Source organism: Stegastes partitus, unplaced genomic scaffold, assembly GCF_000690725.1.
Source record: "Stegastes partitus isolate 25-593 unplaced genomic scaffold, Stegastes_partitus-1.0.2 Scaffold110, whole genome shotgun sequence".
Lineage (NCBI taxonomy): Eukaryota > Metazoa > Chordata > Actinopteri > Pomacentridae > Stegastes > Stegastes partitus.
This window is the reverse complement of record NW_007577841.1, coordinates 123777-149399: the sequence shown is the minus strand read 5'-3', so window position 1 is coordinate 149399 and position 25623 is coordinate 123777. Positions and strand designations below refer to the sequence as shown.

Below are 25623 nucleotides of genomic sequence, written 5' to 3'. Positions count from 1 at the left end.
GACAGTCTGACATCACTCTCAGCACTGCCTGCAGCACATGTAGCAGAGTGAACATCACAGCTATGGGTGCTCCGATCCACAGGGAATCTGTCAATATCCACCTGATACTCATTCCAAATACTTTCATGTATGGTCTCTACAAAAAGGCCTATCAGAGGAGCCAATCAGACGACACAAAACTCGTGAGATGGGTTTGAAACTAGCAGGGCGGGTTCCAAGAAAATATGTCGTGGAGGAGAGCAACCAAAACATTCCCACACCGCAAACCTCATTAGACATTCTAAGGTTAGTTACATAAAGGAAAACGAAACATTTTCAAAGACAGCTAGCACTGAGGCAGCAGGACCATTTAGCAACTCAAGCACTACTAACTCAGCTGCCAGTGTTTTTGTTTCTTGCTGTACGCTTCATTGCCAATGATCTGTTATCTTCTGAATGCAGAAAAAAATTGAGGGCTGACTGATTTGGGTGATAGCTGTTTTGTGTTGCAGTTTTTACAGTCTAAAGATGAACTAAAGCGATAAAGGCTATATGTTTGTCTGCTGGAACTGATTTTGGTTTATTCAACATCATTTATTTTTCTAGCCTGTGTGTCTTGTGCACATTGAACTTTTTTCCTTATTTTTTATCTGATAACAATTTATTTAATTTATTTAGTTTTCACAATAACTATCATATGCTTTTGCGGTTCAATTTGAGCCTAGAGACCGTGGAAAACGCTGCACGTGCTGTCTGCCAATAAACAGCGGTCACTTGATGATTCTTGCTCAGTCTTAATTTTCATTCCTAATATACAATGTTGTTAAGAATCATTAAATAGCAACAAAAAAAAAAAACTGCAATTAATTAATGTTATCAATTATCTATTGAATGGGGATGACTGTTACACTCCACATATCTGTTTTGCATTTTTTAGGGTGTATACAGCATGCAAAAATTGCAAGAAAAGTGCTGCAAAACCTGAAAAATTTTGCTTGCTTTGAGAAGCTTGGGACCAAAATGCTGCAGTTTAGCTTTATGGCTCTCTCCTTTGTCTGACCATATAGTTTTTTTTAGTTATCTAATGAGCATATTTTAGTTACTGCAATAGAATTCCCACTTCATGTAATATTTTTCTGAAATCTTCACATAGACCCCATGGTTCGTATTGGGCAATACCTCTCACTCTTAATCGCAGCCACAACATTTATTGCATATAAAGATATAACAGCCTAAATACTCATAACACAGCTTTTACTCCCTAAAATTTGTATCTGCATCAATCCCAAAAATCCATAGTTGGTTGGGCTCCAGATTTCAAGACAGTTTAAATCTAATTCTGATTTTTTTTCTCTTCCTGCTCCAGCGGCCGTCAGATCCCACCCTCATGCTGAATCACAGCACAACGGATCACTCTTTGAAGTGACACACTCCAATTTGCGTAATAAAGAAAAAAAAAATCACAGAAGCTGTTGTGCAATATTTTTGAAATCATTTCCATGTTTTTAAGTAACTCACCCATTGAGCAACACATCGGATGACAGAATGATTCTCGTGTGTCTGACTGGGAACAAGCATAATCCAACTTAAGAAGAAACTATTTGTTTAATATTTAGGTTAATATAACCATTTAAACCCTTAGAATAATATCTCCTACAATGAAATGCCAACATCTGGCACAAGTTTGGGGAATGTTAAAGTAAATTTGCACACATTTTTTTATTTTTTCCCCCTGCTTGTCTACAGCTTTTTAGCTCACCTTAAGTGTGCAAATAAATAAACAGAGGTGGATATTTTGTCCACTATGGTGACAGACCTCCTCTATTACACAGCACATTTAAACAGATGGGAGTAGCCTCAGCAATTACGCATATACAGTGTTATTTTGTGTCATAATTTGTTTACAATTTGAAGGAACACAGAGAACTGGGTCTTGGCAACAATCAGACCTAAGGACATAGGAATGATTTTAGTATCTGTGTTTTCATAACTTAATCTATAAACAAGTCAGTTTTCTAAAAACTCTGCATATTCCTGCAAGAGATTTATGTCAAGGGCAAAACACGTTAACTGCATCTGAGCACAGCCGAGTAAATTTTGTAGTTAATGTCCACGTGGAAACACAGAAATAATCTTAATAATCCCAAGTATGTCTTTGCACATTCTTCTAGGCTACTTCTAGGAGAAAGTGTAAACATTGGCCTTTTTTTTTTGTTGTTTGTTTTCACCATCTACATTTTGTAACAGCGTTTTACAGGTGAGGAAAAAAAAAAAACGGGGGCTCAAGTGAAACCGCTGTTTTGTGTGTCCGAGCTGATTCCAGGCTCTAAATCATTTGAATATTAGAACGCAGGCCAGCAATGAAAAATTTCCTCCTTGCTTAAGAGAAACCTCTCCCCTTAATTCTGAAGAACAACTGTGAAAGAAAAAAGGGAAAAGAGAGAAAGAGACGGCAAGGTTATAAAGTAAAATGGGCCAGGAAAATGAGACGGATGCATTGTAAAGCTTAAACTAGCATGGGATGGTAACTGTCTGTGCTGGCGAGGTAAGCTGCAATTACAGCTTAATTAAAACTCCAATTTAGGCCAAGACGGAGTGGATTAGTGAGGCAGTGGACGGTCGGCTAAATGTGCACAAATGTAAATGTGCTACAGTCGCGTGTAAGTCACTGCTGCTGTGCAACAAGAGCTTTTAAGCCTCCATCCAAAATACTTCTGGTTTCAGTAGCGACGCTAAACAAACTGATCTAAAGTAGTAGGTGCACATGTGCCATATGTATTGGCTGGATAGCAGAGGAGAGAAAAATGATAGATGGAAGGAGAGGAAAGAGGAGAAAGTGAGGGAGAGAGGTCTAAGCCTGGCAGACAAAGTGGCTGCAGCCCACATAATGTAATCTAGGCTTCCTAGAACTACCGCTCGCTTGTCAAGGCTAAGGTCAAATGCCTGACATTATCAAGACACAACAAAGACACTGCTATCGGTCCGCTATACTGTATCCTTCTCTACACTGTGCATGCATGTGTGTGTGTGTAGGTGCATGCACGTCACTGCACGTCTGTGTGTTTAAGCACACAAGGAGGATTATTTTGATCTTGCACTGGGTGCGATAGGGAAATTACACAATGGCATCTATGTAATAGTGACGTATGTGAACCTCAACAGCTGGTGCGTGCACACACATTCAGACACACGCACACACGTAGGTACCCAAAGCCCATTTTTAGCAAGTTATAATCCAAATGGTCGTAAATATGCCAGACTTGACAAATCGGATGCTCGTTTGCATTTCAGGTGACACCCATGTGCTGTTCATAAGCTGGTAATCCAACACTGCTGGTGACAGGTAGACTCAAGTTTATGATAATTAGATCCGATGAATTGTGATGCAAAAACAACAAGGAGCCACAATCAGCGCTGAGTAAGAGATATCACCATAGGGAGTATGTGCATTTACATCTCTCTTGTCCTTAAAGGATCTTCCCTCCTGTTGTAAAAAAAAAAAAAAAAGCTTCTCTCTCTCTCCCTGCGTTTTTTCATTTGCTCTCTCTCCATAACTCTACCGTTCTGCCACTCTTGTGTTTCTGTGAAGTGGCTGAAAGAGGGAAGGAAAAGAGAGATACAGATAGTGGGAGGGGGAGGCATGGAGATAGAAAAAGAGGGGAGGGTATGTGAGTATGTGGGGGAGGGTAGCACTGCAATCTCTGGCAGAGATAGCTGTGACGCACTATTAGACACACACATGCACACACACACAAACACACACACTTGTGCTGTGGCATTCAGGGAACCACGGTGGGTGGGGTGAGGAGGGGGTGAGGAGATAATGTAGCCCGAGAGGAGAGGCTTGTCTGGGCCACAGAGAGAGAGAGACAGAGAGAATCCTGCCAGAGCTTTCAAGCAAAATCTGCATGTTGATTTGATTGCGCGAATCAGCGATCAACCAACTGTTGGGGCGATACTGAACATTTTTCTGATTATTGGTTTTGTTATTATTTAATAGCCGATTGCTGATACAATAAATGTGTTACTTTGGTTCTCCCTGTGTGTAGTCAACCTGTGGTCTTAAGCAATGTCCTGATTAGTTACACGTCACTAGTTACAGCCATTTAATACTAAAAGCTATCGTTTACAGACAGGGACAGATGAGCGCATTTGCAAAACAAAGCAGGTCTGAAGGTAAGACAGCACATGCTGCTAAAGTTGTATTAAACACCACAATCTTACACAATCACATTAAAAATGCCGTAATTATTCCCTTGTTGGTGTCAGTGCACCTCAACTAAGGCTATCAGTAAAAGGTTTGCTGTGCCTCTTAACGCTATCTGGAGAACCCATAACGTCTTTCTAAAGTAAGATAGACAGACACGTTCGTTTTATTAGCCTACTTTGGCGCTGATGCAGCCATCCCTCTCTCCATCCTGGTGTCCCAACCACAACCCTATCTGATTGGTCATGTTTCACTAGTAACAGCTAATCATCACTGAAAGCTACTGTTCACAGACAGGGACAGATGAGTGCATTTGCAAAGCAGAGCAGCTCTGAAAACAAGACTGAAGTTGTAATAAAAACCACAAAATTGCACAGTTTAATTGTTACACTGGAAAAATCCAAATTATTCACTTGTTGGTATCCTCTTAGCCTATGGCTAACAATACCTGGAGTATGAGTAACCTCTCTCTAGACCAAGATGAACTTTGTGGTAGAGACACAACCTGCAAAAACTGAACAAGAAGCAGAGCGATCACCACAAATCAGGACATCACATTACAACGGTTAGTGGCTAAGTTCTGAGGCAACCACAGATGACCCAAAAACAGTGTCTCAATAACAACAACAAATAATGCTTAAAGATTTGGCCCTTTAGAGTAAAAAATGTGGCCAAACAGTGAAAGATTAAGAAAACACAGATGAACAGCAGATGGAACAATAGAAGATAAACTGTGTCCAATCATTCAATCTCACAGTAAACAGAGGAGAGCGTCCTGGCATCACGCTCTGACGTCATCAAACCTATTTTTATTGTGAATATTCAGCTATGACCATCTTTATTAATGAAGTAACCCACTTACATCGCATGCTGTTCATTTATGAGGGTCATTCCATCTCAAATCAGTGGGGCGTTCTGCTCAACCATGTCGGATGTGCTGGAAAGGTTTTTTTTATCACAAACTTATAATGGATATTAGAAATGGAACCTTTGAAATCTTACATAAATATGTCAAGTGCTTTTCAAGACAAATTTTTAAAAGCAATTGCCCATCAAATTTTTGCGACCAAGTATTTTACATTAAAAATTATTCTATGTGTTTTGTTTCGTATCATTGTGACATGCAGCTACATATGCTTCAGAACATATCACCAGCTGACGTCTGCGTTATTAATTTTTTTGGCAACGTGTGCTCTAAGATCTGAATTTTCGTGACGGCTTCAAATATTTTTTTTATATTTCAACTCCCACATAACCAAAAACTATCAAAGGCATGATGAGAAATAACAGTAACAAACTTCAGGCTTTTATTTGTATTAGTTCCTGAGATACTGCTGTTCCAACAAACGTGTTAAAAGTGGGTTGATAGGCAATTCTTTAAAACATTATATTGGAAATTACTAAGTATTTCGAACTGAAATTTCAAAAATATCTTTAGAAATGTCAATATTTTATGCTATAAAAATTCAGGGGAATCAGACATGGTGAAGCAGAAATTGCTCTAAATATTTATATTTTTCTAAATATTTGACGATGTGAAATTTAATCACTGTTTAAATGTATCGGCTAAGGGTAGTTCTTGATCACCAATAATCTGTACCTGCATCTACCCTGAAAAGGGCATATTGGTTGATGGGTTGTTAAAAGAAACTAAGATTAAGAAACAAAAGTGCAAATGGATTCCCTGTCTCAGACACACACACACACACACACACAGTTTCCGGTCTGTTGCCTGTAACTGCGGGTGGAGACGGGTAGAAACGGGAAGGAAGTCCAATCTGAACTTCCTCACGCATTCGGACCCACCCCAACGACACAGCGTGGCAAGTTATCTTACAATCACACCCACCCACCCACGTACACATACACACACGCACACACACACTCCAGGTTTCTCACCAATAGTGCGGCGTAGCTCCTCACACTGGCTGATGTGTGGGAGTTTGAGCATCTCCTTCCATTTCTTGCTGCGACCGTTCCTCTTCCCTCCACCACCTGAGAGACACGAGCAGAGATTCCCCGTCAGCCCCATCAATCAAGTCACTGTTTCAACATCGCACTTGGAGCCTCTAACAGCTTCCACTCAGTGGCATTTTGAACACTAGAATAAGAAGAGAGTGTGTGTGTGTGTGTGTGTGTGTGTGTGTGTGTGTATGTCGGAGCATGTTGACCTTGCTGTGACCAGAGGCCGGGACAGCTGGTCCGTCTCAGCAGTCGCCTCTATGCATCATGACAGAGCATGTGGTGAAGAATGTCGACAGCCTCGAAGATACGCACACACACATGCACACAGTGGAGCTCAGTCGAACCAAACATAACTTTAACGTATTATCTTCCACACAAATGCACTCTGTGGTGTTGGCCGGTGTCCTTAGCGAAACAGATGATCCTGATGTGAGGGGTGAACAACCTCCAGGCTCTACAGCACACACTGTCGCTCCCTAGATTTTACTGAAAAGCTCATTCCAACAGCAGCAGGGGCGTGTGTGTGTGTGTGTGTGTGTGTGTGTTAGTATGTGAGCATCAAGAAATAATCTCAGCAGGGGCGAACTGAGGTATTTGCAGCTTAAGGCTGAAAGAGTATCGAAGCTTGAGAAGTCGAGTATTCTGACGAGATGCTGCTCTGATTTACACTTTTGCAAACACATGTTCAAAGAGCCGAGAGGAAATTGTATATTATTGCGTGAATGCAGTTATGATAAAAACTGATGATCAGCACCTTAACATGTGAGAACAAACATTTGCCAATTACAATTTGCTTTTATTATATTAAATAAGTTAGCTACCTATAGGGCTGCAAGGTGGAGCGGTGGTGACCATCGTTTGCTCGCAGCAAGAAGGTCGTCGGCTCGCGTCCCGGTAAGGACACCTGGGATTTTTCTGCATGGAGTTTGCATGGGTTCTCTGTGGGTTCTCTGGCTTTTTCACCATTTTCTGACACTTCAGAAACCAAACAACTAATTGATCAAACAAGAAAATAATTAAAAATTATCGATCAACAATTGTTGGTTTCAGCCCTGATATGAACCTAGCCATCTCCTATCATTAATATGTGACCTTTGCTGCATGTCATGCCAATCACCCATCATGTCCTATGAGGCTCTACACTGTCTGTCATCAAATAAAATAAAACGCAATGAAAATCCTCTCCTTTGGTAAATTATTTTGATATGAGTCAACCTAAATCCCAAATTTGCTGATTTACATTTACAGATTTAAAATAAAATGCAAAAGTGGATGTTGTGTTTAGATACCAAGCAGGGCCCGACCCATTTATTGGCTGGCTGATATGGCTCTTTTCAAAATGCTCATCAGCCGGAGTTTTGCCAACTAAACGCCGATATAGTCTTAATTTCTCATAAAACAGTAAATGCTGTTAAGTGTCACAGTCATTTTGTAGAATATGATTTAGTAAAAAGACCAATATTCTCCAAGGCAAGAGCGTGTAAAAAAAAAAAAAAAAACTTCAGTAACACAACGAAACGCTCCATCTTACAGACATATTTGTTCGGAAAACTTTTTTTTTTTTTTTTACTGATGCATACTATGTTTAATGCTTTGTTGCATGTTTTTGTACTTGAAAATTCCTCTCTGTTGTGAAGTTAAACAAATACTAAAAGACAAAGTATTGTAAAACAGTAAAATGTTCTGCCTGTGATTCATATCGTTGTTGTTGTAAGCATTAAGGGACAAAAAAAGAAGCTGTTTTATTCATTATGTATTTTTTAAATTAATCGGTTATCAGAAATTTTTTTTGTGCCAAATATCGGAATCAGCATCGGCCTTAAAAAATCCATATCGGTCGAGCCCTAATACCAAGTGGCCAATTTCACAAAATATCACAAAACATTTTTACTCAGCAGAGGTGCAAAGCTTGGTGTGTCAATAAAAGGTAAATGCAACTGAGCGTAATGGCAACAGGTTCAGCGAATGGGAATGTTACAAGAATTCTTCAAAGACCACACAGCTGGAATATTATTTGTGCTTTCAATCACTACAAAAGAAGTTCTGAGATTCCAAGTCCTAAAAAAAGTTAGTGCTACCAATTTGGGGTTTTATTATTTCCTTAAAAACAATAAAAGACAGGACACATCTGGTTTCTGAGTCAGCGGATTGAAACCCTCAACTATCTTCTGAGTTGATAAAACAAGCTCAAGTGAACGATGCGGACTGACAGTTTGACGGCGGCATGGAGGGAAATCCTCTGCCCCAAAGTTCACGAGACACTAGCTGGTCTAGCAGTGACATGCGACAGCTTCAACACAAACACACACAGGGGAGTCAAACACCTGCAAACCAACACCTTAACAACACAGTGTGCACGCTACCATCGCTTCAAAACACATGCTCATCCCTCTTCTTCTGCAACAAATTGCATTTTTTTTAACCCAATCATACTTTTCAGTCCCACACTCAAGCTGAACATAAACAACCAACAGCCAGAAAAACGGCAGATTTTTTTGACCGTGTCGCTACTTGAACAGCTACGCAGCAGCGATATGAACTTGTTGATGTTGTGCAGCTTTTAGTATCCCACTGGTCTCATGTTGTTGAGGACAGGTATGCTGACAAACCTGTTGTGGGACTGCGGGGCATAGACACACAAACATAACACAGATGTAGACATGTAAGCGCACACACAAAAATCAACTGTCATTGCAGAAAAACTGAATCCACTAAAGAAGGAGGGCGGGAAAGACTCCCGTGTGTTTTGATGGCCAGTTGCATCTGGCTCAAGAAATCTGTGGATACACTTGAGCCAAAAACACGGGATGATTGATGAACACGATCAAACCTGCTCTGCGAAAAGTAACAAATTGATTTACTTCTTCCATGTCTGTGGCAAATACTGCAAGAAGGAAATTTGGGCATATCAGAAGTGGCAATTTTTTTTATAAATATACTGCACAAATGACCTAAACTTGAGGTCAAATAGAATCAAAGAAAATTCAAGTCACAGGAGAATTGAAAAAAATGACTATCTAGACAAAGATACCGACAAGAAAAGTTAATAGCAAGCTATGGAGGAGAGTGTGTGCGCGTGAGTGCCTGTCAGAGCCGGCTGGGCCACCCCACCCTGTTTAATGTCACTCTGACGTCAAAGCCATGTGTGCAGGCCCTTAATGCAGACAGGATGGAGCGAGTATTTATTTAACTTTGGTTCTCCCCTCTGAGAGAACGGGGCCCTCCATAAACACCGACTTCAGAGCAGCTTCGCTCAATCACGGCCGAGCTGCAGCCAGCAGCTGAGATCATCACGCTAGATGTTGGGTCGGGCTGGCGCATGTGCGACGGGATTCAAAAGCTGGAACGCGCTGAGAACAGACGGATGTCAAAACAGGGAGACGCGACGCTCGACTACGAGGATGCACATTCCTTCCCATGAAAAAAAAACAAAAAACAGACAGCAGCGGCAGCGTCATCCTGGTTGCGCACAAGTAAGATGTGCAACATGTCACCAGCGTCTCTGGTTTGAGTTAAACCAGCCACAATAGCCTCAGATCAGCCCCGTCTCCATATCCTCTTATGTTTCCTGTCACTCGCTACTGTCAACTATCCAACAAAAGCAAAATGCCACAAAAAAAGGACATAAAAAAGCTACTTTGGCCACAGATGAATAGATGCCCCAGTGTAGCACTTTATGTAACCATGTCTTCCCTGTTGATAAAAGCCAACAGTCTGTCTTTTCTTAAAGGGGACGCTGATGGAGAATTCATCTTTTATAATGCAACGACATTTTAAAACATCACAAGACAACCGCTTTCCATCATGTTTACCACTTTACAGTAGACATACCAGCAGCAGTGTGTTTTACTTGAAGTGTACTTTGGTGATCCTCCATTTTCAAGTCTGACTGGTTAGACGCATTTAGAAAAAAAACGGGAGCAGAATATTTTCTTGAAGTTCGCGTTTGTGTGTCTCCGACTGTCTGCAGTGACTTATGACTCCATTAATGAACGTAAATTCGCCGGGTCTTTTCTGTCTCTGCTTTGTCTCCGACCCTGTGATCAGTGGCAGTTTTTTCCTCGTAGTGCACGTGTAGGCCAAACGCCATCCCAAATATGCCCCCTTCGCTTTCCTCCCTCTTTTATCTCGAGTGGGAGACGGAGCCAGACTCAGGGTCACACAGTGGACCATGACGGTATCATCTCAGGACGAATCCCCTCACCCAGACCACATCCTACAGCTTTCATACGAGTCTAATTTATATTTTCTTAATGCCAGTTCAAGTGGAGTTCACGACTTCTTTCACAACCAAAAAGCTGAAGTGGAAAAATAAAGTAGGCTTTAGGGGAGGAACCCTTGTGTGAAGAATACAGTGGGAGTGTTTACATGGACTTCCTGGTTACGATTTTTGTGTTGATGCATGTAAACATATCCTGATTTCAAAAACTTGGATAAATCCTTATTCCAGATTTGATAAACCTGATTATAGCTCGAGTGGTTTCTGACTGCTCCCGGCTACCTGCACAGGTGCTGCTTAAGCCATTTGTATCGAAACTGATTCTAATACTGTTGTTTCCTCTGGTCTCGTTACTGTTTAACTCTGCCGCATAACTGGAAAAAGGATCTCAAACTTGCAGCCCGTGGGCCAATTGAGGCCCACCGGACGACATTTTGTGGCCCCCTACTTGACATCAAAGTCAGAGGTTTGTCTAAATAATGTTACAGGGGCACTGCGCCCTCATACTCCCGGCTTGCCCCTCTTACCAAATGCCGATTGAACCCTAGGAACACTTGGGCCATGTTCTTACATGCTGCCGTACAACATGCAATCTTCACGTAAACGATCTTCTCGGCCGTGAAAATATCCCAGCACCATCACAAGACAATATATCTGATCATCAAAAATGTTATGACTTCAGCATATTCCGACTGCGGTAGATACACCGTGAGATGGTTCAAAAAACAATTGAAATTGGTGTTTTCCATGCCGAGGCGCCATATTGCTTTGGTGCTAGCTGCTCTCGCAAGATTTCATATCGGTTACATGCAAGGTCAGTTGACCTACACAGCGAGATTTCTCGAGACTGAATGACCTTTCACCCACTGGTGTGGGAGCTTTGACAGAAAAGGTCGCGTCGCAAGCTGTTTTTGTTGACGCTTGGTGATGTCATCCCACGGGTCTTGCTCCCTGACACTGTTACACTGGTTAAAGAATATGTATGTGTATCATGGTGCAGTATGTAAGAACATTCCAAGGACTAGTAAATACAAGTTTTGCCAATACTAGTATTTGTCATGTTTTCATTTACAGAGTACAGTTGTACTACAATTCTAACCACACAACAATTGCTCAACAGTTGATAATGTCTTGATTTCTGAAATTTCATGAGCTAAAATTTCTCTCTCAGATAGCCTCAGAATGTCTCATTTAAGCCTCAATTTTTCAAAGGCTTCGCACCATCCCCCCCTCGGTCGCTTCACTCCCTTGATACGGTATGCTCCCTCATACAATTTTTTTTCTAGAAAAACCCGTGAAAGTATAACGTTAGTGCAGCCCACGTGTTTTTCTTAAACGCACCTGCGTGAGTCGTTGCCCTGGGCGTTTTATATTTTTTATCACTTGTGGGCTACCATAGCTCAGGCTCGAGACAGCAACAGGAATTAGCAACATTAGTCACTTGAAACGTGATTTGGGAGTGTCATCGAGTGGAGGGAAAATACATCCTGTCACCCAGTGCAAATGCAAGTTTTTTTTTTTTGTTTTTTTCTGTCTGTGTGAAAAGCTCTTCTCCAGCAAGAATTTTAATAAGTCAAAGTACAGGTCTAAACTTACTGATGAGCATCTTCAAGCCATACTGAGGGTCTCAATTGTTTCCTCCCTCAAGCCAAATGTGGCTCAGCTGTGGAAGAGGAAGCGCTGCCAGGTCTCTGGCAGCAAGGAGTAAGAGAAGCCTATGTTCTGAAGAACCTTTCATGTTCTGAATTGTCATTAATTAAGATTGAGAAGATTGAATCAGTTGTACGTTTTTGGAATATTTTAAACCCTTTTTTGGAGAAATATTTGATGCCGCCCAGCCTCACCCAGACTCTACTTCCAGCGGCTCCAGGTAAGCTGAGTTTGAGACCCCTGCCTTAAATGTTGTCTCTAATCTGGGTCACTGAACTCCATCAAGACACAATCCAACCAGCCTTAATCCACCGACCCTTTTTTTCTATGCAGTCAAACCGATTCGAGGTCTAGCTAACAGTCACAGAAATGTCAGATTAAATCATCGGTGTGTGCTGGAAACATCGCAGGATGCAAACAGCATGCCGTAACCTAGATACTAGTATTTATCACAGAGATATGAATATCCAGACTTCTGTGCTCCATGTAAACATCATATCCCAAACATGATCAAAACCAGGATAAGCCTCATAACCAGGATACTGGTGTGCATGTAAACACAATCAATCATACATTTCCATAAACAGCATTTAAACAACTTTCAGGTTTTCAGAATAGAGGCCTGGAAACAGTTGAAACTAAACCTGGACAATCAGCCGGACAAATATCTAAGCCAGTAGTAGCTCATTAAGATACGTCAATGTCAGCACATATCACATATGTGGATAAGTTCTGGAAAAAACAGCAGTAAAGAAAAGCAAAAGTAATGCTTGAGGTTATGTAGAAACAGAATCAAAGTGTAATTTGGTGATAACTGTAAAAGAAAATCAGTGATGGGATACTAATCAAAAACCATCATGTATCATAGAAAAATACTGACAGTGATCATTTTACTGCAGGACAGGTACTTTTACTTTTAATTTTGAAATAAATTCTGCTGATACTCGCATACTTTCACTGAGGTAAGATTCTAAAGGCAGGCCTTTTGAGTAATTTTACAGTGTGGTATTAATACTTTTACTTAAATAAAAGATCTGAATACTATGAGTACTACTGTGTGTATATTATGTGATTATTTGAAACTTTTCAGTATCAGCATCTTTATCTCTCTCCAGACGATTTTCTAGAAATAGGTTTTATTGAAATGTTTCACCATTTGCTAACATTCTGTAATATATTAATAGAAGAATCTGGAAAATAAATTATTTGCCAATGGTTGTTAGGCAACACATGAAATAATTTCTAGAGTTTTCATGAAATTACAAAATAAACTATATTTACAGAGAAAACAAGTAGTTATGTGAATATAAAAATTGGATATTTGCACCTTTATGCAAATACATAAATTATAAATAAAAAATTTAGAAGGAAAAAATATCAGTCTGTAAAATTTACAGAAACAACGGTTATAAATAATAATAAATCTAGATAGTACATTTAACTATTTGCCTATAGACATATTTGTTAGGCGTCGTAAATTACATTTTTGAATGAAATTACGACATATTTTATATTTACTGAGAAAACAATATGCTATGTGAATATGCTAAAAGGATCATTTGCACTTATATGGGAAAAAATAAACTGTCATTCTCTGAAATTTAAGGAAACAGTGGCAATCAAACACTTGGGAAAGTGAAAACAGCCTCACTGGCTGCTCCTCCGGCTGTGATTCCCAGCTTCTTCAGATGTTACCGTGAACACTGAGCAGTGCAGCGCCGCCGTCTCCTCACAACCCGGCTTTATTTTGAACGGCCATATGGGAGAAGCCGCTCGTCCATCTGATGAACACATGTCACACGCTGACACCCGGAATAACCACCACCAGGCCGGAAAAACCCAGCTCGTCTGTGACGGTGACAGAGCGACGGCAGCGGGGAGCAGCCAGTATTTTCATTTTCACGCAATATGCTTTGGGCACGTTAGGCTGCACACAGACTGACCTCTAAAGAAGGTTTAATTTAATAGCATAATAAGCTGCATGAAGGTCAAAGATCGGGGTCAGTGTGTAGCTTTAACATTCCTCTGGCAGTGTAACTCTACTACATTTACCCACAAACAACAATTTTCCTACATTTCACAACGCTGATAGCAATGTTTACCAGGATATTTCTGGCCGAGGTAATCATAGCCTGAATATTTGGTGCCGGCCCACGTCTCTTCTGATTTGACCTCCGCCCTGCAGCGAGGTGGACGTTCGGCCGCGGTACTCTCCCAAAAAACTTAAATGGTAGGAAATGAGTGAGGGTCACACGTAGTTTAGGCCCATTGTAATACGAGCATGCACACGCACGTCGGCACAATGGAGCCTGGCCATGATAAATGAATGGCCTGTTGCTTTTCCCAGTCGCTCTCGCCGTCCAGCGTGTGATTGGCTGGCGTAGCCCCTGATAAGGAAAACATTAGCTGCGAGTATCTGTGTTGCCTATTCAAAGCTGAGGCCCGGTGTTTGCGTAAGGTAATCCGTCTGTATACTCGCAGTGAAAGACACACATCAGCTGAGAGAGAGGAAACATGTGAATATCAGGCAGCTCTGCTCCCCCTCTAATCCTCACATCTCTCACATGCTCCGACTCTGCCCTTCCCGTATAAACAGTTTTCTTCTCTTGTTATGCCTTCATTAATTCTTTATAGCCAGACTTTCCTCTCTCCATATGGCGCTGGGTCACGTGCAAAACTGCGAACAAGATTACAACATCAGAGTAAATTCCAGGACGCAACGGCAACTCACATGAGATGGGACATAGAGTTTTTCACATGAGCAGAGACACACACAAACATGCGCTCTGTAGTGTTTTGCAAGACCCTTTCTTCCTCTGTCGACTCCCCTCCCTCCGCCATCTCTCTGTGCTCAAGATATTCCATTAAAAATCGTGCTTGAAAACTGACCCTTGTTTTCGCAGCGTCCCGGGGAGGGAGGGGAGAGCACGGTGAAGGGAACATGGTGAGACTAAACTTGAGCAAGACACAGAGCAACTGGCTTCATGTGTGCAAGAGGACAGAGCGAAAGGTTAATCATCTGTAAGTTATCTCTCAGATGAAGAGGGGCCCCAACCGGTTAATTTCAGGGCTGAGCTGCAGGAACACACAGGAGCAGCCTCTCCGGCACCGAGCCCTTGAGTCCGGAACACACAGCACATAATACACCTTGAAGATTATCTTTGATAAGACAACACAGCGAGTCTTGTTTGAAGGCAGGACTGGCGTTGAATTTGCCAAGGGCAGACGCCAAAATTTTGACTTTAGGCCTGTTTTCAAAAGGGCAAACTGATAAAAGCATGAAGGACCTTTGACATTTAATGCTTGGAAACTCTTATAAAAACTTGTACATACTGTACATACAGTGTTAAACAGCAGCTGGCTTCTCATAGTACAAGGTACAATGTGCTTATGATGTTCACATCCTGCTCCAAAAAGTGCCTCTTCATGCTTACTCAGCTTAACCCCTAAAAACTCATCCATGTGTCAAATTTAGATATTTTTCCATGAAAATAATCCCATCCTGCCTTAAAATGTTTAACATCTGTCTGTCTATATCACCAAATCTGGTGATTTTAGAATTTTTATGATAAACTCAAGTGTATTTTTATTGGTTGAGAACCTTTTCCCGCTTCTTTACAAGTACAAATTACTGCAAACCATCTTGCATTAGCTGGAAAACGGAAACGTCTATTTATATAAGTGGACTTTTCATAGATCAGTTGTTCTCACAGGATACCGAAGCTACAAACATATGAGGATTTTACAGGATATGACACACTGCTGTAGATTAATAGACCCAACTATACATAAGGTAGCTCAACTCTGAACATCTGCAGCAGTAAAATGCAACATTTGCAAAAATGCAGCATAAATCCAAAATAAAAACTTGTGCACTGTTAAATGGCAGGTTTGGAGCTAGCTCGTCATAGGAAGAACACCCATTTAGCGTTAAATAAGTTGGTACAACATCCAAATGATGATCACGATGAGCTTAAAAAGTGCCTCTTCATGTTCACACCTTGTCAGAGTGGACCGGACCTTGAGGGGGAGTGGTAAGAAGAAAGGCGGGGGACTCGCCATGTATATGAATGAGAGATGGTGTAATGCTGGGCACGTTAGTGTTAAAGAGCAGTGCTGCACAAGGGATGTTGAACTGCTGGCGTTTGGTTTGCGGCCGTTTTACCTGCCGAGGGAGTTTTCGCACATCCTGGTGATTGCAGTTTACATCCCCCCCTCGGCTGATGCTGCTGCGGCCTGTGAGCTCATCCATAGTTCAGTGTCCTAGCTGCAAACATCACACCCTCAGTCTCTGATCGTCATCTCAGGAGACTTTAATCATACATTGCTCTCTACCACTCTCCCCACATTCAGCCAGCATGTGGACTGCCCAACCGGAGACGGTGGAGCCTTGGAGCTGCTGTGTGTGGACACCGGAGATGCATATTACTTGATTATTGTTATTTTCTTGTACTTTCTTTCTAGATTTTTGGATGCTGCTGTGGCGTGTACATTTCCCCCAATGGGGCAAGCTATAAGTCCATTAAAAGTTCAATTTTTTTTGACATTTATCGTTCTTAGAGGGTGACGACACGACAAATACATGTTGATCTTGCAGCATATGGCAAAGTGCTGTAGATTACATTACTCAGTTGTATATAAAGCAGCTCAACTTCTACAGCAGTAAAATGCAACATGCACAATACCACAGCAGTAATACTGTTGCGTTGTACTGCTGTAGATGCAACTCACACAATAATACAGCCGGAATATGAATCCAAAAACATCATGCATAACAGTAAAGCACCGAATGCTTTCAAAAAGGCCAACTGATACAGCATGAGGGACCTTTGACAGTCAACATACTTGCTTATAAATATAAATACACAGTGTTAAATAGCAGGTTGGCAGCTGGATTCTCACGGGAAGAACATCCATCTAACATTTAACGAGGCAGCTGGTACAACATCCTTATTATGTCCACGACGCGCATCAAAAAGTGCCTCTTCATGCTTATTCAGCTTGCCAAGAAATTCATGCTAATGAACATCCCAGCAGCCGCCCAGCTAAGCGTCGCTTGCTAGTGCCGTACAGCAGAGTCGAGTGCGCAACATACTGCGTCTCGTTCTCCGCACAGACCATTTGCGGGTGTAATAACTGTAAAATGAGTCCCACATCAAGGAACAGTCACAAAGCAATGTGTTTTATGAGCCTCAGCTGGAGGAAACACCCCAGAGTGATGACAACAAGTGTTAAGCCCAGCTACGACCACAAAACTAATAAAGCCACGCTGGCTAACGTCACAGAAAAACCCTCACAAGTGCTCTGAAAGGACCTGCTAGCCTACAATTTAAAGGGGTGTTGGAGAGGGAGCACGCAGAGGTTAGCGATGCCAGCAGCAGAGGTGGATCTGCTCACTCCTGTATTGGTCTTTTACTAAAAAAAATAAAAAAATTTAATAAAAAAATAAAAGCTTATGTGTGTTCAAGGAACGCGAGCACTGGACTGTCCACATTCCTTTCTTTTTATAAAGACAGTAGGAATGATGAAATAATCACAGCAGATAAAGATCTTACTGATACCATTTGAGCAAAATACCTTCTCTGCTCAGTCACTCTTCAGATTTGAATATTTAAAAAAATAATTTAAAAAAAAGCATGAAACTGTAATGCCTGGTGAACATATGTTCATGTCCCCAGTGAAAACAAGTCTGTATTAAAGAGTAGTAAGTCAGCTGCATGATTTAATCCTATTTCTTTCTGCTCTTTGAACAGTTTGATTGCTTCCCAGCAGCAACATATTTCACTTCCAAAGCTTGAATCTGAAAGTCTCTCTTCGGTCATTGATTTTACCCTTAAAAAAACTCAGCATCAAGTATTTTCCATGAAGCTAATCCTTTTCTGCCTTAAAATGGCCAAGACCTATCCATACACCGCTACGCTCCGCTACTTGCTGCAGCTCAGGCACACCAGCTCATCTGTAAAACTACTCGACGCTACACAAAGACAAACTGTAATATTGGAGTGATTCGACTGAAACTAATTCTGAAGAAGAACAATGATACAGAAAGTGACACTCTGCGGGCTGAAGGATTAGTTCCTTAGATTTGTTACATATGAAACCATGGAAGTCTGACGTTTTCGAGAATCACTGGTGCACCACAGTTTCAAGGTGGAAATGTTCAGCCATGACATCGACTTTATGTCTTTAAGCATATAAAAAACATCATATGGGTGCGTTAGTAATGTTTAAAAAAAACAGACTTTCACCTAATGAGGTCCTGAAAAGCTGAGAACAAAGTCAGTGACAGCTGCACAGTGGCAGTGTACCAGTTTATTGCACTAAATAAAAGGCCATTTTACTGAATTAATTGTTTTTTTCCCTTTCTGAATATAGCACTTCTGTAGTAGTGTTATACAAGTAAACTGTATATAACTTAAATGACCAAATGTACACAACTTCTCTCGCTGCTTTACCATTTACACTTAATTCTAATTGCTGACTTTGTTTTTTAAATTAGAAGAACATTTGCAGTTAACAGGTTTTGGCACAAGCACCTAAGATCTGCCATTTGACAAACAGAAACAAAACCCAGGTCATTAAAAAATAATAATAAACTACAATAAACCAGAATGCATTTTAACTAAAGCGGTACAACTAACTTTTTCTTAACTGGGGAGAGACTTCTCTCTCTTTCTCCATCCATGCCAGCTCTTTACACCTACTATATTTATAACTCACAGCTGAATGCAACAAGTAAACACCAGCTCTCCAAAGGGCAATCTGGGAAATGTAGACAATCGCTAACTTAAATAACAGCAGAGGCGATAAACTGCAAATTTAATATACAATTATTAGAAATCGCTAACTGTGACAATTTAAGTTCTACCAAGTTTTCTTGAGTATTTGGACTCAAGAAAAAAAGAAATAATGCAACACTTTTCATCAGTCTTTTATCAGTTATGACAGTTTCTAATAAAATTATGTTCAACCAACAAACTAATTTGAGTTTGTGGAACCAGCTATTCCTCTACAATCAAATATATTTTTAATTACGAGTCAGAAGTCTGAAATTGTCTAGGTATGTTAAGAGAAAGAGGAGGACTTCAAATCCTGAACTCAAGGTGAAGAAAAAAATTGTTTATCAAGCCCATTTAATTTAGTTACCTCGACTCAAATTTTGTTTTATATCAACTAACACAGGAATTAGAGTTGAAATTACACAAGACATTAAGTTGAGGCAACATTAAGTCAATCCAACTCATCAAAACAATGTTTGCAACTTAAAAGGTTGGTCTAAACCAGCAAATTAGATTCTTATCTTGCACCTATTCAAGCAATAATTAAGTGACAGAAATTGGTTTCTTGAATTAGTAGCTTCCCAAAAAACTACAACACCCATGATCCTCAGCTTTGTTGTACTCTCATGTGCCCCATAGTTTCTATTATGACCATATGATGCAAACACATTGTCAACAAAGGCCAATGGTAGTTCTAGAAAAACATTGTTAAAATATTATATAGTACATTTTCTATGAGCATTATAGCCTAGATAAAGATTTTTCTTGAAGCCTTTTGCAAATTTAGCAGTTTTTAAACCATTTACAGTAACATTTTTGATATCAGGGTGAGCACCTCTTTTCCAGGTCTGCAAGTGGATGATACATCTCATGAAGTTTCCATTTTGCTCCATAATTTCCTAATTTAAAAGCAACTGTAATGTTTCGCTAATAGCAACAAATCAATGTAATTTCAAAATTGTTTCTTTCTTTTTCATAAACCATCATTCTATGTGCAATTTGGTTGATAAAGCCCTCTGACAAATAAATGTAATGGGGGGGACAAGATATGTTACAGCTGAAGAGTAAACAGAATTTTTCTCAACACACTTCACGCCGCCATCTGCTCCGCTATGATCGGCCAAGTCAGGTGCTGCAAAGTCTTGTAAACAGTGAAGTCTGCAGGACAAACTATGATAACAGTGTTTCTAAATGATTTCAAGTGCTTTTAACCAAACCACGTTGCACGAATTTTCCGTGAATATCAACCAACATACGCAAAAAATATGTGTTAATCGTGTGACACAATCAGTGATGAGATACTCCTGCTGTTATACTGAGTGGAAGTGTGGTGCTATGTTGAAAATAATTCTTGGGTGCTTTGCCCGAGCGGTTAAAATCCACAAAACTGTGGGTGGCATCCTCTTGGTCTTCTCACAATCACAATTTCCAAACTTTTGGTGCTTTTGCAATAAGTTCCCGTGACCTCAGAGGACCGTCGCCTCATGCAACTGTCACTTTCTGCAGTTTTGAGCAACATGAAGGAAAAGGAAAAACCTAAAAGAAAACTGTAAATGATGCACTTTTCTGCTTCTACATTTTATACCAAAACATATGCGTGAAGTTGACAGAGGTGGGGGCGGGGAGCAGTGTCATCTCTAACCACTTCCTTTGACGTGTGTCATTTCAACTGTGGCAGACTGGGCACACCCTGTCATAACAGTTCGCACCGTGGCCACCCAGTTTCACATGTGAACACAGGTGTGTGAAAGATAACTGTAAAGAAGTCAGACTCAACAGTTTGCTAGACCTGTAAAACTGTGGACAATACCTATGTGTGTGAGCACAACCTCAAACAGTTTCTCCTCCACAAGAGAGATACAGGGATCAAGGGGGGGAAACTGTTGCAAAAGCTTCAACCAAACTCCTCCTGCAGGATCTCCACGCAAGGAAGATGACCAAAGAGAGGCATCTGAAGCTGTTTTCTGTCTGTTTTAAGTCAATTGTTGACAACTGTTCCAGCTCCCAACTCTGAAAGGATGATTTAAATCCAATTAGTCCCCTGTGCACCTTAACTGGATAAACTAGGAACCATTAGCTGTTTAAATCTGTGTGATAATTAACACAGTAAATGGATGATATAGTAGAGAGAAATATGACTGTACACGGAGCATTTTTTCCCCCCCTACTGAATCCAAACTGCAAAGCAATAAGGAGCAACTAGTTGGTATTTTAGACTCAATAAACTGACACAATCAATTGTCTGGCCAATGATTAACCAGATAATCAATGCAAATCTCCCCTGGGACAAATAAAGTGATCCTGAATCCTAAATATTTCAGCCAAACTGTAATTAAGCAGATCGTTGTGAGCCTTTTTCCACTCCGTTATGTGCTTCATACACCCACATCTCTCACTGATGGGAGCCTCTGGTGATTTTTTATTTGATTTTATTTTTTAAATCCAGGTAGATGGACAGGTGAGGAGCCTGTAGATTCAGCTCCATTTAATGGCAGGGGGAAAAAAAGGAGAGCCTGACGCCTCATAAGGAGCAACTGCTGGCTGCTATGAAATGGATTCACCGCTGCTGTGAATAATCCATTTCACAGCAGTGTTAGTCTCGAACTAAGACGCATTCTGAATATAATGTAAACCATAAGCAGGAGGAGGAACAGGCCTTCTGCGTGCGCCACGACCCCGGAGCAAAAAAAAAAAAAAAAGGAAAAAAAATGGATCAACTTGCACCAAGAGAAGCTTCTGCAAGAAAGAAAGGAGGGGAAAAAAAGTGGAAATCATTGAGCAGTAATTACACCTTTTTCCCCCCCTCCTCCCCTCCTCTGGCTGCTGATACCGTGTTGCACACCCACCCTGCGCCCACTCACTGGCTGCAAAAGTAGCCTCTCTGCTCTGCCATCTTCTGGAAAACAGATGCTCGCCTCTTTTCCACCTCCAGGTGAGGAGCTGCTGGTGCTGCTGCTGCTGCTGCGGGATCACCGGCCTGGGCTGCTTCCATGGCCTCCCTCCCTGCTTGTATCCAAACACTATCCAACATCCAAACAGCAATGCAGCTGAAACACTCCTGCGTCAAAAAAAAAAAACCCACCTCACTTCTTTTACCTTCCCCAATTAGGCTTCAAAAACAAACCTACGATGACAGGTAAGAAGGCGCAGAGCCCCACTGCGCAGCTACATTTTTTTCCTGCTCCAACACCGTCAATACCATTAAATATCCGTTATGTCATCGTAAATCGTACACACACTCACAAAAAAAAACAGCCCTACTGGTGTGAAAATGTGCAATGCAACGCTGCCGTCTAAGCAGGCGATGCTGCAAACACTCCCTGCGTTGTTTCCCACCACCATCTCCAGCCTCCCTGGGCCTTGCGTTAACCTGCCACCCCCCTCCTCCTCCTCCTCCTCCTCCTTCCCCGGTTTAAATACGTGCGTCGTCGGTGTCCAAACAGCTGATTTCTACGGAATATGTTTGCCCGGAGACAAAGCACTGCGCAGGGGAGATGGGAGTAAGAAAAAAAAAAATCCCAAGGAGGCTCAGGAAAGGATCAGGCTCTGTCCGTGGCCGCGTTGGTGAGAAGAAGAAGAAGAAGAAAAAACACACACACAATTGAATGTCATCTTTACGCTCAACTTACCTTCCCTCGCCTTCAGGAGAACCGTGTTGGCCACGATATTTTCAATCTCCATTGTCAGAATGTGAATCCAAGGCAGTCGCGATACATTTCACTGAGCGGAAAACGACGGTTTTTCTGTTCAGACGTGCCGACGACGGTGCTGCTGCTGCTGCTGCTGCTGCTGCTGCTGCGGGCGCACAGGGCGGACGCGGCTGTGGCGCATAGTAGGACTGTGTTTTTGTTTTGTTTTTTTCTAATAGTGGTCGTCGTTCCTCTCCATTGCAAGATGTTTCTTCACCGAAAACCCCTACCTACGGAGCCGTACGACGGGGCTTGTTAGCATTCACAGCCTCCCTCCCTTCCCTCTCTTGCCTGCCTTCCTTCCTGCTTCAACTCCCTCCTCCTCCTCTTCCTCCTCCTCCTCGCCCCTCCTCACCAGCGAGAGTAGGAGGGATCAATTTACAACCAGTGCAGCCACACACACATTCACACACACACAAGTGCATTCATACATACATGCCTGCATGCATTTCACCCCCTCCCTAAAAAAAAAAAAAAGTCTCCCCGATAAAATTATGGGAGGTTATGTCATTTTATTGCGTGGCAGGTTTTGGATTAAAACGTGCTTATGTGTGTGTTTTTTCCCTCTTTCTGCCATAATGATTCTCTCCTCAAACCACACCACACTTAAATGTGATACAGTGAGTGAGAGGCTCCTGGAAACATCTAGAAAGGAAGAAATATTCCCTCCTTATTTCATCAACTCACATGGATTATATTTGTTTTTATACCCCCAAAAAACATGAATGTAAGCTTTTCCTCTCCATGATTTCCTGCTGGTACATCTGCTGCAGGATGATGCACTGTCAAGGAAACACAGATGTCAGGCCTTCCAGCTACTTTTTTGTGTTTCTGAGAAAGTTCTACAATTTTCTAGTAATGGTTTCAGTGGGAAGTTATTTTTTAGTTCTAGGAATATTCTTCTGAAAGTAACGATAAAGTTCGATGAAGGCATGTGAATGTTTTCTACATGGTCCCTCACTTAAATGCTCGAATGTTGCAGGCAAAATGACCTACTGTTTGTTCGTTGTTCATGTTACAAGAACATTTTATTTAAAAAAATGACGTTTTGTTATCTGAGGCTTCCACAACACCTTGAAAACATTTTCTGAATGTTGCATTGAGAGCATCCTTCATTTCTAATGTAACGCTATTGAAGAATGTGTTATAATGTGTTCCCATAACAACAGCTCCAAAACATTCTCAAAATATTACAGGAAAAATGCTACTTTTTGGTATTATATCTGATTACTAGAACATTTTTAAAATATATATATAAATCTGTCATCTGAGGCCTCATAACAACTTGAAAACATTTTTAAAATTTTGCACTGAGAACGTCCCTCCTTAATTTATCATGTAACGCTGTGAGAATGCTCTATGTAAGAAAGTTCTTCAACAACATCCCCAAAACATCCTCAAAACATTACAGGCAAAAAAGTTCTACCTTTTGTCATTATATCACATTAATAGGAACATTTTACAACTTTAAAAACATTATTAGAATGTTGATTTGAGAATGTTTGAGAACATAGTCTGACAACATCCTCCAAACATCATTTAAATGTTTCAATTAAAACATTATTTTCTGGTTAACTTGTCACCTTATAGGGTCACAATTTAAAATTATCAATATAGTTATTCTCTTCCTTGAACATTAGATTAAAAAGCTTCCTTTCAGACATTATTAGAACTTGTAGCTAATGTTAGCCAATGTTGTGGCAATGTTCCCTGCTTGTTGGGCTGATACAGGCCTCTTATAGTTCACATTCATGAAATAAAACCTGCATCTCCACCAACATTTATCCACTTCAGCTTTTTTTAAATCTTCATGCAGCTGTCATCTTCTGCAGCAGACTTGAAGCAACTTGAATGCAAAGAAAATTTGTATTTATTTTTTATTTTTTTTATTTATTTTTTTACCAAATGTAAGTCTCCACTACTCCCCTGCTGTTCCATCTCTTGCATGTCCTGCAGGCTGGTGCATTGTCAAGGAAACACGAATGCCAGACCTGATACAGGCCTCTCATGGTCTGAACAATGGTGCAAGGCTTTAAGTTGTTGCACTATGCCAGGTCGTGCAGCCTGGAGAAAAGAGATAACGCGGCGGTTTTCTCCTCCTCACAGCTCAGCGTCCTTCTGGGCGCTCTAATCTGACACTTTGATCTGCTGAATCCACAGCGCTTTAGGTAGAGCTGTGTGTCTGAAATAAATAAATAGATAAATAAATAAGCAAGAGATTCACTTCTTAAAATAACTTTTGGGTTAAAATTTAGTCATGTGAAAGTGAGAGAGAACAACAAAGAGCAGTTTCGGTTTGTAATTTGCTACGAGGGTCATAAAACTATTAGAGCGCAGCCTGAGGGTGTCTGTTGACCTGAGAACAGAGGAGGTCACGGGTCACTAACTTTCATCTTCACATCCTCATCCTTTTAGCACAGATAGTGTCAAGTTACTGGATCAATCAATCAGGCGTGTTCTGTCTGGACACGCTGTCAAAGCAGGCAGGAGAGAATCTCAGAAAATAAAGCCAAGCTCTCTAATAACAGTCCTGTGTGTGTTCAGATACAAAATCAGTAACTGTCAGTGTTTTTGACAGGAACAGCAAAACTCTGACTCTTTAATAACAGATTGTAGTCCAGATAGTCCTTATAGAGTAAATGCTTCCACCTTGTGGTGAGAATGTATAAATACAACAGGACAATCTTCATACAGAACACAGAAATTGAAACAGTTTTAGCAAAGTTGTGACAGAAATAAGCTTACATGTGAGCAGATAAAGATAAGGATGTATGGACATGTTTGATAATAAATATGACTAATGAAGATGGCTGACAAATTAAAGGAAACCCCTATATCTTGTGTGTTAAGTGAGGATATCCAGTGGTTCTGTTATGCTTTAGTTTGCTTTAGTGGTTTCTTGTCCCCTTATATGAGAGAAAGATCACATTGCTCAAATAAATGTAAAATGCAGAGGCCCCTGAGCTAGTTGTGACCTGTTAAAGGTGTATTTGAAATATAACCTTTCTGAGCTGTAGGAGCAGATCGGTTTCATTTCCAGCTTTGCAGAACTGGTCAGGTCAGACTTCCCTCAGGGTCCCAAATGAGGTGTGAGACAGAAAACATCTACATCTGCAGGATGTGAACCCTGCACAG

General features: G+C 41.0%; 1 protein-coding gene across 2 annotated transcripts in view; it reads right to left on the bottom strand.

Annotated features, from left to right (window-relative positions):
- grk4 (G protein-coupled receptor kinase 4) overlaps positions 1-22794 on the bottom strand; it is a 54824-nt gene extending 32030 nt beyond the window's left edge. For both annotated transcript variants that reach the window (XM_008277910.1, XM_008277908.1), the window contains exons 1-2: positions 22429-22794; positions 6086-6181 (exon numbers count right to left, since the gene is read on the bottom strand). In XM_008277910.1, coding sequence (XP_008276132.1) covers positions 6086-6181; positions 22429-22480 — 148 coding nt within the window. In that variant the 5' untranslated portion in view covers positions 22481-22794. The remainder of the gene's footprint in view (positions 1-6085; positions 6182-22428) is intronic.
- Positions 22795-25623: the final 2829 nt, after the last annotated feature.